We start from the raw sequence: 13,799 nt of genomic DNA, 5'->3' as shown, positions 1-13,799 counted from the left end.
GATGGATCTCGCTCAGTGTCTGGCATATATGGTAGATTGCAGTGATGCAGTATGGGCTCATTGCATGATGCATGGGGATGCTCTAGCCGCTAAAGAACCTAGCCCACTTTTTCAGGAAGTGATGCAAAAGGTTATAGGAACAGTTGATATTATTAAGGCAATGATGATAAATTCAAGGGTTTTCAAAGTTCTATGTGAGGGATGGCCGCTGTACACACTCTATTGTGCTTTCTTAGCAGTGTTGCACGACTTTCAAGGGTAAAGTAGCAAAAATAATGTGTGGACTGAGGAAAAGCCGCACTATGGTAGACTGTTTCAGCAACTGAGGTCTTCTGTTCAGAATAGCTTACCTCACTGACATTTTTGGGAAACTAAATATTCTCAGTACTTCCCTCTAAGGTAATCAGATGCAGTGTTTTGATTAAACACAGCTAATATTCTTTTGAATACATTACGGGAAAGGCAGTGATCAATGTCTTACAAATATTACTATTAAAAACAGTCTTGATCACGATTTATTTATCAAGGTGACCGGTTTCGACCACTACTGTGGTCATCTTCAGACCATTGAGAGGAACCTCTTTCTGTTGGAGAATCAACAGAAAGAGGTTCCTACTCAATGGTCTGAAGATAAAGCGATTTTGGTAGAACAGATTTGTGCAAAGAACATATTGGTTTGGTGCTTAAGTTCATAGCGTTTTTCCATAAGTTAAATAAACAATAGATACACATACCAGAGATTTTAGTAATCAGTAATATATTTTCTTGACTATTTACAACAGTCTGTCAACGCTGGGATAACGTCTTGGTTCCGCGACTGTAGAAATCACGCGATTTTGAGGCAAAGAACTCGTTGAGACATGTTCGGAGCGCATTTTCATTCGTGAAGGAAGTATCTTGAATGCTGTTCGACAGAGAGCGGAAAAGATAAAAATCTGAGGACGCAAGATCTGGTAAATAAATCGGGTGCAGGACGATTTCCCAACCCAACTATTGTAGTGTTTTTTTGTCGGTCTAGCAGAATGCGGACGGGCCTTGTAGTGCATCACCACTTCCTACAGTCTTCCCGCTCGTTGTTCTTGGACTGCGTCTCAAAGCGTCTCAGTTGTCGACAGTAAATTCCAGCAATGATCGTTATCAATACGTAGCACACCACCCCGTCACTGTTCCACCAGATGATAACATTACCTATTTTGGATGTGCGCAGGTCTTTGTACGGAGAGATGCTGCTTCTTCTGGGCTGAACCAGTACTTTCCATTCCTTACGTCAGCGTAAAGACACCATTTCTCGTCACCAGTAACGGTACAGGATAGGAAAGGCCGGCGTTGTTCACGAGCCAATTGATGACGAGCAAGCAGAAATATACAACTGGCAATCCGCTGATTTTTGTGATTTTGGCTTAGAGCATGCGGTATCCATAACGCCGATTTTTGAACATTCCCCATTGCATGCAAACGTCGCACGATGGTGGAATGATCACAATTCATCACACTGCCAGTTCTCGAGTACACTAACGTGGACCATTGCACGTGTAAACGATCTTCATCGAAACCCCGAGGGGTCTTCCAGGACTTGGAGAGTCACTACTGTCAATACGATCCTCCTTAAAACGGGAAATCATTTCCTTGCCGTGCTCTGCCGAATAGCACTATCCGCATGCAATGCGCAAATCTTCCTGACGGCATCCGCTACTGTCACCCCCCTATTGAACTCAAACAGAAGTATATGTCGGAAACTTTGCGATTTCTATCCTTGGCACTCCATTTTCTAGAGTCCATAGCTCCACTCACCATCTCCAAATGACAAGATGACAGTATGTAACCTCAAATAGGAACAGTGAATAAAAAATGACGATCTACAAACGAACCCACAGCAACCAGAATACCAACATGCAAGACAAAAACTTTATAGACTTATGAACCAACCTGATATTAAAAAAATGAATATTTTAGTAATAAAATAGGCTGGGGATGGGGGGCTTGACACTATTTTTCCTCATGAATTGGAGGGTTGGGGGGAGGGGGGGGGGGAATTCCAGAGGAGAAAGTGTTTGGGAATCACTAGTACAGAGCACTGAGACATTAGAAAAAATCTTTCTTGACAGGTAAATTACTTTTGTAGATTCATCATGTCACTGAGAGTTGCCGCGTGGGATTAGCCGAGCGGTCTGAGGCGCTGCAGTCCTGGACTGTGCGGCTGCTCACGGCGGAGGTTCAAGTCCTCCCTCGGGCATGTTTGTGTGTGTGTTTGTCCTTATGATAATTTAGGTTAAATAGCGTGTAAGCTTAGGGACTGATGACCTTAGCAGTTAGGTCCCATAAGATTTCACACACATTTTTTTTCACTGAGAGTTGATTCGTCAGCAATGTGAACATTATTGTTGGAGTGATTCTTCTGGCCACCAGTGGGTGCTACCAAAAGCACCTTCCCTTTTCAAGTATTCTTTGTACACGTATACATTAACATACCTACACTACAAACCACTGTGAACTGCCTGCAGTGGTTACTTAGCACTGTACCGATCTGCAACCGAACTCACGTCCTTGCAATATTGCCCGATAGGAACCGCGTACAACCTGCCACTCACGCACGCAGCTGTACTTACGCAGGCTCTTCTGACAGGTGTGGTTCTGGCGGTCGTAGTGGTTGCTCATCAGGCAGAGGCAGCGCTCCGTCGTGTCGTTGCCGATGAGTCTCTTCTGGCAGATCGACTTGTTGCCCAGAACCTGCTGGCACTCTCCCGTATCACGGCACGGCGCTTCGTACGCCTCGCTCCCTGCAACAGAACAATAGCTATCACCCTGTACCGTGTACAAGCAGCTAGCTGCCTTATTTTTCATTCCACTATGAAACTGCTATACTTTCCACGCTTTACAGCTGTAACAACTTTTTCAGCACCTGCATCGATCGTGTAGCTAATACCACTTCAACGAGGTAACAAAAATAGGTTCCCGAACAATGCATTCCATTTCATAGAATATTCCTCTAATTTTTTGCATAGTAGCAAAAGTTTAATCATAAAGTGTAAAAGAGTGACCTGGACGGCGTTTTTATAATAGTAATAATAATAATAATAATAAAATAATAATAGTACACTCTAACGCAAAAAGAAAACGACGCACCATGAAGGAATTATTCGAATGGGACAGAAATCGGTAGATGTGATGTACATGAACGAACAAACAAATGATAACAATTTCAGAAAAATTGGAGGATCTGTTCAAGAGAAAGAGCTTCATAAACTGAGCAAGTCAGTAACATATTGTTCCATCTCCGGCCCTTATGCAAGCAGTTATTCGGTTTGGCATTGACTGATAGAGCCGGTGTCCTTCTGAGGGATAGCGTGCCAAATACTGTCCAATTGGCGCGTTGGATTGTCAAAATCCGGAGATGCTCCAAACATTCTGAATTGGGAAGAGATCAAGCGACTTTACTGGCCATGGAAGGCTTTGGAATGCGCCAACAAAAGCAATATAAACTATCGCCGTATGCTGGTCGGCATTATCTTGGTGAAACAGAAGTCCAAGATTGAAGGACAACAAAATGGGAAGTAGAATACCGTCGACGTAAGACTGGTAGAAGCTGGCCTCGGGGAAGATCAGTTTGGATTCCGTAGAAATGTTGGAACACGTGAGGCAATACTGACCCTACGACTTATCTTAGAAGCTAGATTAAGGAAAGGCAAACCTACATTTCTAGCATTTGTAGATTTAGAGAAAGCTTTTGACAATGTTGACTCGAATTTTCTCTTTCAAATTCTGAAGGTGGCAGGGGTAAAATACAAGGAGCGAAAGGCTATTTACAATTTGTACAAAAACCAGATGGCAATTATAAGAGTCGAGGGACATGAAAGGGAAGCAGTGGTTGGGAAGGGAGTGAGACAGGGTTGTAACCTCTCCCCGATGCTATTCAATCTGTATATTGAGCAAGGAGTAAAGGAAACAAAAGAAAAGTTCGGAGTAGGTATTAAAATCCATGGAGCAGAAATAAAAACTTTGAGGTTTGCCGATGACGTTGTAATTCTGTCAGAGACAGCAAAGGACTTGGAAGAACAGTTGAATGGAATGGACAGTATCTTGTAAGGAGGGTATAAGATGAGCATCAACAAAAGTAAAACGATGATAATGAAATGTAGTCGAATTAAGTCGGGTGATGCTGAGGGAATTAGATTAGGAAATGAGACACTTAAAGTAGTAAAGGAGTTTTGCTATTTGGGGAGCAAAATAACTGATGATGGTCGAAGTAGAGAGGATATAAAATGTAGACTGGCAATGGCAAGGAAAGCGTTTCTGAAGAAGAGAAATTTGTTAACATCGAGTATTGATTTAAGTGTCAGGAAGTCAGTCGTTTCTGCAAGTTTTGGATGGAGTGTAGCCATGTACGGAAGTGAAATATGGACGATAAATAGCTTAGACAAGAAGAGAATAGAAGCTTTCGAAATTTGGTGCTACAGAAGAATGCTGAAGATTAGATGGGTAGATCACATAACTAACGAGGAGGTATTGAATAGAATTGGGGAGAAGAGGAGTTTGTGGCACAACTTGACTAGAAGAAGGGATCGGTTGGTAGGACATGTTCTGAGGCATCAAGGGATCACCAATTTGGTACTGGAGGGCAGCATGGAGGGTAAAAATCGTAGAGGGAGACCAAGAGATGAATGCACTATGCAGATTCAGAAGGATGTAGGCTGCAGTAGGTACTGGAAGATGAAGAAACTTGCACAGGATAGAGTAGCATGGAGAGCTGCATCAAACCAGTCTCAGGACTGAAGACCACAACAACAACAACCGCTGTGTTGTAGGGATGTCGTGGATGACATCCAAAGGGGCCATACTACGCAAAGAAATGCCAAGCCAGGCCATCACACCTGGCTGTCGGGCCATATGGTTGGCGACAGTCAGGTTAGTATCCCACCGCTGTTTGGGGCGTCTCCAGAGACGTCTCCGGTTTGCAATTTCATTGGAGTAGAATTGTTTCTAGTGATGAGTCCCGCTTCGAAATGTACCCCAACGACCAGTGTCTGGAGAAGCCCCAGACAGAGTTGGATACCAACCTGACTGTCACCCTCCTTAAGGTCCGACTGTCAGTAATGACTGTCTGGGTAGCCATTCAGTTCCATAGCAGGACCCCTTCTGCGGCACACTTACAGCACAGCCGTACACTGACATTATTCTAAACCCCGTTTTGTTGCCCTTTATGGCAAGCCATCCTGGGCTCACATTTCAGCAAGATAAAGCGTGCCCACACGTAGCAGGGTTTCTACTGCTTGTCTTCGTGTTTGCAGAACCTTTTCTTCGACCGCAAGGTCGCCGGATCTCCCGTCAATTGAGAAAGTTTGGAACATTGTGGGCAGGACCCTGCTAACCTCACAGGATTTTGACTATCTAATGCACCAATTGGCCAGAAATTGGCACGATATCCATCAGAAAGGCATCCAACAACTTATCAATCAATGCCAAGCTGAATGACTGCTTGCATACAGGTCAGAGGTGCACCGACACGTTATTGGACCGATCGATTTCTGTACCTCATTCTCCTGAATAAAACATCCATTATTTTTACATGCATACATACATACATTTTTAAATTGTAATCATTTGATTGTCTATGCATGTCCATCACATCTACCGAACTCCGTCCCATTTGGATAGTTCCTTCTAGGTGCGCCCCTGTTTTGCCTTACAGTCTATATTCGCTAATGAAATTCATCTTAAATAACCCATCACACTCTGAGAGGAATAATGATGTCCATATCCGGAACACTAGACGTTCAGTGCACGGAAACGAAAATTTTTGATCATATTTCATTAATACAGAAAGTCTCATAAGTTGCAAAGCAAGTTTCAAATCTAACCTAAACTTATTTCTCCTGTACAATATCTTCTATTTCATCGATGGATTTCTACTGAAAAATGAGTGTGGTTGCATTAGTTGGACTAAAAAAATTTCTTTATTGATGTTAACGCTAATCATGTATACATGTACTGTTAACTGACTCGTTCCATGCCATTCCGATAAAATAATCGTTCAAATGATCTATGGAACATGTAACTAACTAACTAACTTTAAACCTAGTCTTTGTTAACTGACGACCTGCACTTCGCAGAAATTTGTAATTTATGAATCTGAAGATGACCAGAGAAAAGGTCGGAACCGATTAGCTAACAAGAAATGTGATTTAGTACGTGTTAGTCTTTTCAGTTATTGGAAGTAGTCAGAGTGTTCGTGTACATAAGACTTCAATTTATGCCCCGTTCAGAAGGTAGTGCAAGATGTTGAAAACTGAGCCGTGATTGATTTTCACTCCATTCGCTATCATCTTGATTGTAACACATCGGTCTTCAAGAGCCAGGGCCTCCTATCTGTTGCTATTTCTGGTTTTTCCTAGATGAACGGTCAGTCAGTTCGTTCTTCGTCATTGAGGCTTGTCTCACCACGCTGGAAGCATCTGTAACTTTTTTGTTGCGCCTCTAGCTGTTTGGTACGGAATTGCAGGGCTTGAATTTAATTGTGTACCAGGATTGGGGCATGCAAGCAAAATGTTATTTGCATAATAACTTCATTTTTTCGAGGCGATAGTTAAAACGTTATAAGTGCCTCTCTTACGTCACAAAATGCGGTGGTTCCCACTGATGAGGGAAGTCTTTTTCACGATATTTATTTTGTAAATAAAAAACGGCTTCTCTTGTTGCACTGCATTTTATTTTATACAAGCTGCGTTTCGTCTTCCTTCACTTTAAAGTATCTTCAGTGGGATCTAGAATGATACAGTTTTGTTTTGATATGTATTATTAGTAAATTAAAAAAGATTTCACGTCCCTTTTTTATGTAAATACGTGATTACTTACAGTTCTTAGCGTTTTAGTTGACATGTGCGTTTTCTCTCACCTACTCACGTACTGGAAGTCGTACTATGGCTCTATTTACGAAACATAAGCACGTTTTCATATTCTGAACTTTTCCCTTCCCACTTTTCGTCCTGTTTGCAATTGTTGTTGTGATGCACTATTAGTCTTCTGTCATTAATTACATATATTTGATCGAAATCTCTGATATCAAGACGTATGTCTTGACACTGTGTGTCTCATCTTGTTTCGTTTGTTTACGCACATGTGGCCACCCAAACGAAGTACATCCTGAAAACTAACGTCTATTCATTTGTGTTATGTTTCTACTCGTGTGTGTGTGGTGGTTCAATGGTAGAAAGTTTTGGTGTTCAGCTGGTTTGGGTTTCTGTTTAAATGTTTCGTGGAGTGTTTAATGCACAAGTAAGTGGAAAGGGGGTTGGCTGGTACTATTATTATTATTATGATAATAGTCCTTTTTTGTAGTGTTACTCTATTGTTCTATCTATTAGTGTAAACAATGAGTTGTTTGGCATGTGTACTTGATCATTCAACAGGGTTTTCTTTCTACTTTGGTTTTCTATATGTGGCAATTTTCTTGCATGGTTAGGAGGTGTCTTTTATTGTTGATTAAAATTATTTTCATGTCTTCTCCTATAGTGGTTAGTTTGTGATTGTGTTCTCTTATGTGTTCTGCAAATGTGGAGTGGTTTGTCCAGTACTTCCAGTCTCACATGTGTCCTCTGTATCTGACATCAAATGTTCTGACTGTCTTATGTATCTGCCATCGTAAGTGTTATCCTATAATTGATATATACCTCCTCTCTGGTATATATCTTTCTTTTCCTGTCTTTTTGAGCTGTACTTTTTGATAGAATTATCTGTCGTATATGATATGCTTATTCCTTTCTTTTGACGGTGTAGGTGATATATGCCCGAGTTTGTGTTTGTATGTCACTGGGAACCCTCTTGTGTTTTCTCTTATATTTTTTCAATTATTGTGTGTGGTTGTTATGGTATTGAATGTTTGTGATCGTGTTTGGTTCTGTTTTGATGTTGTCAATGGTTTTGTGCTTTCTGCTATTATTTTACTTTTAATTTTGTTGTTTAGCTTTGTGACCATGTTGCTATTGTACCCATTGTTTCGGACTATCTGCGTTATTGTGTCCCGTTTTTTTGATAGTTTCTTTGTTGAGTGGAACTGTGTTGGATCTACGGAGCATGTGTCGAAGTACTGCTTGCTTTTGTGGGTGTAGGGGTTCAAGCATTGGGGAATGATAATGTCAGTTGCTGAGGCTTTACATTTGATTTCAAATATATGCTTACCGTTTTGTTTTTTGGACTGCTATATGCAGAAATTTAATTTGGTTATTCTGTTCTCTTTCCATACTTAATTTTATATTTTTATGAATCTTGTTGATGCCAGTATGTAACTTTTCAGTTTTTGTTTGTGGTTCATCTATTGATGAGAGGATGTCATCCACATACCTGAACCAATATATTATGTTGTATTCTTTTGCTAATATTTTTGTGAAAATTATCTGTTCAGTGTGATTTATAAAAATATTTGCTAACGCTCTTGACCCTGGTGACCCCATTGGTAATACATCTGCTTATAAATAAAATTAATTATTGAATTGGAACTAATTTGGTTCTGTTATGAGTTTTACTAAAGTATTTCATTAATCTGTCCATCAGGGAGCTGACAATGTGTATTCAGGTTTTTATCTATCATTTCTATTGTTTCTGGTACAAATATGTTGGAATATATGCTTTCTATGTCAAATGCGAAGAGTGTTGTTGGGTCCGGAATTTTCACATGTTTTTATTTTTTGTATTAGCTGTGTAGTGTTTTTAATGGTTCTATCTTCTTGCACTTTTTCAAGCAGTAATTTTAGCATGTATCCTGCAAGCTTGTAAGTGGAGGATTTTCTGAAATCCAGTACTGGTCTCACAAGAAGCTTTGGTTTGTGGATCTTTGGCTGGCTTCAGAGGATAGCTGCAGTGGGATAAATCAGTGACAGCATTCTTGTTTCTGTGTTATCCAGTGTGATGCCTATATTTTTAGACTGTGTTTACTTTTGTCTGAAATTTGTCTGTTTTGTTTGATTTTAATTTTGTAATGTTATTTTGTGAGATGAATTCTTATGTTTTTATCTCCGCATTGTTCTTTGTCTGTGAGTACTACTGTGTTCCCCTTGTTTGCTTTTGAAATAATGACATTTTGAAGTTTTTTCCTAAGTTTTTTAAGTGTTACAGATTCTGTGTTTGTGTTGTTTTTGTGTGTTGTTGTATTTTCATATTGTTGATTATATTATGAATTTCTTTTTTTCCTAGTTCTCGAGTTAGTCCATTGTTGACACTGCTGATTTCTCTCCTATTCTCCCTTGTCAATACACTTTCTGCTTCTATAATTAGACTTTCTACGTAATCTTCATCTATTTCTGAATTTACATTGTATTTTAACACTTCCTCCAACAGCTGTCTTTCTTTATTGTTTATCTGTTTGTCTGTAAGGCTCACTAATCTTGAGCAGAATTTGTGCGAGTGACTTTCTAGGTTGTGTGTATAGTTATTATGTTGTGACTGGAGTTTTTTGAGTTGACTGATCTTTCTTCTATGAACTGCTTCCCTTCTTTGTACGACCTGTAGCATGTTAGCAGTTTAGAGGAAACGCAGATGCAAACTGTTTTTGAATCTACTAATCATACGTATCAAAACAAGACTGTATGATTCTAGATCCCACTGACGACGCCTTAAAGTGAGAAAAGGCGAAACGCTTCTGGGAGAAATAATGTACAGTGCAGCAAGAGATGCGATTTTTATTTACGAAAGAAATATTTCTGTGCTTGCTGCGGAGGATGGCCATGCAAACAAACTCACTTTTTCACAATTTTTCTTACATGAACTAGATTAGCGCGCCCGCTGCTTCGCTCGTTCGGATTGTGTAGTCTGCACAGATTTTTCTGTCTGTGTTTGTTTGTTTTTCTTTAATCAAGTTCTTATGTTGCTCGCAAATTGCAACATCTAAACTTTTCAGACTAGTTTAAGTCATAGAAGCATGGCCTTTTCCGAATGAGCATCTGACCACAGGCGTTTCTGGTAGCTGGAGTAGAGAAGTTTTTGTTAATCGTACATATAGAGTTCTCGTAGTGATTTTTCCAGAGACACTTTCATCCCCTAAAGCACATTCCGTTATATCTAACAGAGGATTCAAATACCAATTTTCATAGATTTATTTCATAATACTTTTCATCCCCTATTTCATTCCCATAGGGAGTTGAATTTCCAAAATCACTGAAAGATGTATTTTTATATTTCTAACTGAGAAGTCAGATACCATTTTCATAGACATAGCTTTAAAAATACTTCAGTAGTTCTTTAAAAATTAATTATTTTCAAAAAGTCTTTCACCCACTATTTTACCCCCTTACTGGTTGAATTTCCAAATATGCTGATACACGTATGTATATAATATATATATATATATATATATATATATTCTCACTGATCTGAGCTGGTCTTCTGCAACGTGTTGTGTGGGTACAGTAAAGCGGCGCTATCTGAGTGCACTAAGTGAACACATTCGTCCAAGGGTAAAAATAACAGTAATATGTGGTTATTATAACTGTCGTGTAGTGAGTTGCAGCGTCATGTACAGTACTCACTGTGATGGCATGCGGTGCCGTTGTAGTTGGGGAAGTAACCCGGGCCGCACACGCACTTGTTATCCGTGCAGTTGGCGTACTGTATAGCCGCGCAGTCGCTCGTGGAGCTGCAGTATTCGCGCAGATCTGAAACATAAACAGAGGAAATAACACCGGCTGTCCAGTCACATACAGCCGCATAATTATCAGTAGCTAATACTAAGATGTATATTTTAGCTGTTACTAATGCTGTAAATGTTAAATGTCATAATCTGACAAATGTGTACATTTTCATACAAAATATCTTTACATGTTATTTGGGAGAAATTAAATGAACCCCACTGACGATGTTAAAACTTTGCCCGAACATTTTTGGGTGTTAAATAAGAAGATCCGTATTTCCACAATTATACTGTAAAACTCCACTAGTATCAAGTATGTAAGTGAAGGAAATAAATACTCTGGTGATATACACGCATAAGAGCTATTGTGCTACGTTTCCTTCTATCATTTTACTAAGACATTTGTTGTCTGTGATTAGTAAATAGATGAACATCACTTTCTACTGCACCTTCTGCAATTTAATAAATATTATAAATTTTATGCCCCTGTCCACAACCGCCAGTAGTGGGATGATTCATAGCTTTCACTCATTATGTAAGCAGCACGTGTAAAATTGTAAGTACAGTTAACGACTGCGAGTCTTCTGAGTCGCTGCTATGTAAGTTAATGAGCTTTCTGTTTGTATGTGGTAGGTTTGTGGTCACGTTCGTCAAATTTTGAAATACTTTCACCTGGATTCTTCTCATTCAGACCTGATGACGGTTGTAAAACAACATGTAACCAATACTGTTGTCTGTATGATTTTTGATTTGATATTGAAATGTGATTGCAGAGAAAAATGATGAAAGTTAAATGAAGTGACAGAGCGGCGTATGAAACGTTACTTCTAAGGCTATGTTCACATGACGGAAAATGGATACGCGTTTTCGAATTGCGCGTTCAGACATCTACCATTCAACTTACAACCGGTCACATGAGCGCGTGCTGACGCAGCTTTTACGCAAAAAGTCTGTATATCGAGAGAAACGCGCTGTTACAAAGATAGATAGCAGCCGTGTGCGCTGTCTGAGAAAGCTGACCACGTTTCCCGTCGTGACCACACATATTTTCTGTTTGTTTCTGTATTTTACTTTGTTGGACGTTGCGAAAAATGAAAGAAACCGAAGGTGAGAATACTGAAATGGGCATATGAGGTGACGAAGTAGGGGAAAAAAAAGCATTTTGGGATATTGCATCGGTATCGTATAAAATAGAATTTTGAAACAGCAAGCTTGGAACGAAATGGTTTTCATCTTCTGTGAGTTCCCTAAGAAGAAAGGGAAAATATAAATAAGTAAAACTTTATTGGTAACAAGTAGACTTTCCTTCACATCATATAATCTGCATGTTCAAGTATACTTGCTTTAGCGAAATAGTTGGTATACTTAGCCGCTAACAAAGTGGGTCCTCCGTTTATACCTGTGAAGTATCTTCGTGTTTAAATTCATCTCTCATTAAAACATAGTTATAAATTTCTGTACTCGCTCTTACAATATGCTGCGTACAATCCACAGTGACATATAATGGGTGATGCAATATTGTTCACTTACTACACGCTACACCAAAAGTACAGCCAGCACGGCTACATGCTAAATTTGGCTGATTGTTAAAGATCGTTTTTTCATAAGCAGCTGCTTTCCGCCATAGGGTCTCATTAAATTTTCCGCCATCCCAAATGTTTTATCACATACACTCACGTAAGGATGTGCCACCTGATGGTTTTCTGCTAAAGGTCTTTGTTTCAGTATAGGCCACTGTCTACAGATTTTCCAGTGAGGTTTTCGTATAGAACGAGATCCCTGAAAATTTTGAGTCACAAGCTCTTCTATAAGTGCAGATGTCAACCCAGATAAAGCGATAGTCAGTCACGTAGCACCAACAGCTCCAGAAGAAAAAAATGTCTCTAAGTGAAGCTTAAGGAACTTTAATGCTCAGGATGTAGTATTTCCGTCGAACGCTCCAATGCAGTGAGGAAAAATTGCTTACTGTTCAAGTCCTTGAGATCTTTCAATCCATTATTCATCATCTTGTATTAGCATCACAATGTCTTTTATTTACATCGAGATAACTTTACATATTTGGCGATTTATTCCAGACATAGTCAACTTTCCAATTTTATATGAACAGAGTAATTCCAGCACTGAACATCCGCATACAAGATATCCAAAACCGAAACAGATTGTGCCAGCAAACTGCAGGGACTAACGCCCTCTACCACTCGTCATCTGAGCCCTTTGGAAATTCGATCGCACGTTAGCGTGCGTCAACTCGCATTACATCTGAACTTAGCCTAAGAGTAGGAGAAGGAAGAAAGAGAATGGAAATGATAAGCATGTGGAAAACATCTTGGCTGAGACACATACTGCGAAGAAATTTCCTGCAACGAAGTCTTCGAAAAAAAGATTGCAAAGGAATGAAAAAGAGGAAGAACAAGAGGATTTTCAACGCTGTGAAAATAGTCGAAGTTAGCAGCAAACTAAGGAAGAGCCACCGGACAGAGACACTTCCAGCTATTGATTACAGCGATATTATCCTGCAAAGTCTTCCTCAGGGAAGCTCATGGCACTTGTAACTTGCTATGAACACCTGTATTCGACATATCTGTGACGTTCAACTCTTTGATCATATTTGACAATTATAGGCTCAGTTATCCGTATACTCTATCTCTTATATTGTCTTATCGACGAACACTGTTCCTCATATCTGTTCCCGACCTTGTCCTCGTATGAACAGTACGGCAGAAACACTCATACCCATCAGAGCAAAATTATTTCTCTCCCACTTCACTGTCCTCCTTCATTGTATTAGAGAATTGAATAACATCTCCAGTATCAAAATACAGTTGGTGAAATATCTGCTAAATCAATAATGGTGACTGACATTGTCCCTGTGCTCAGTTACTATGCCTTCACATCCTTCTTTCCAATAAGACTTTCCCATTTCGCAGAGTTCTTAGTTGGTGTAGAAGTACTGGCATTATTAACTTCATTAACTCTTAGTCAGTACTATTTATTCACATTGTCTCTACAAACAGTAAAGTCATTTTATTACTATTTGTCATATTAAAATTATTGTTATTTTTTAGCTAACAGAGATGAACAAAAGGCACTGTAGGTACGAAATCCTGGTCCGATGTAAGAGAGAGCCCGAAGGTCCTAATATGTTCAGGTTGAGTAAATAAATACACGACTCGAAAGCGCAAAG

General features: G+C 39.6%; 1 protein-coding gene across 1 annotated transcript in view; it reads right to left on the bottom strand.

Moving 5' to 3' along the window:
• LOC126483844 (uncharacterized) overlaps nt 1-13,799 on the bottom strand; it is a 42,084-nt gene that overhangs the window by 15,944 nt on the left and 12,341 nt on the right. The window contains exons 2-3 of the mRNA XM_050107059.1: nt 10,515-10,640; nt 2,607-2,777 (exon numbers count right to left, since the gene is read on the bottom strand). Coding sequence (XP_049963016.1) covers nt 2,607-2,777; nt 10,515-10,640 — 297 coding nt within the window. The remainder of the gene's footprint in view (nt 1-2,606; nt 2,778-10,514; nt 10,641-13,799) is intronic.

Source organism: Schistocerca serialis, chromosome 1 (assembly GCF_023864345.2).
Source record: "Schistocerca serialis cubense isolate TAMUIC-IGC-003099 chromosome 1, iqSchSeri2.2, whole genome shotgun sequence".
Lineage (NCBI taxonomy): Eukaryota > Metazoa > Arthropoda > Insecta > Orthoptera > Acrididae > Schistocerca > Schistocerca serialis.
Note: the sequence above shows the minus strand (reverse complement) of the source record. Positions and strands in the feature narration are given on the sequence as shown.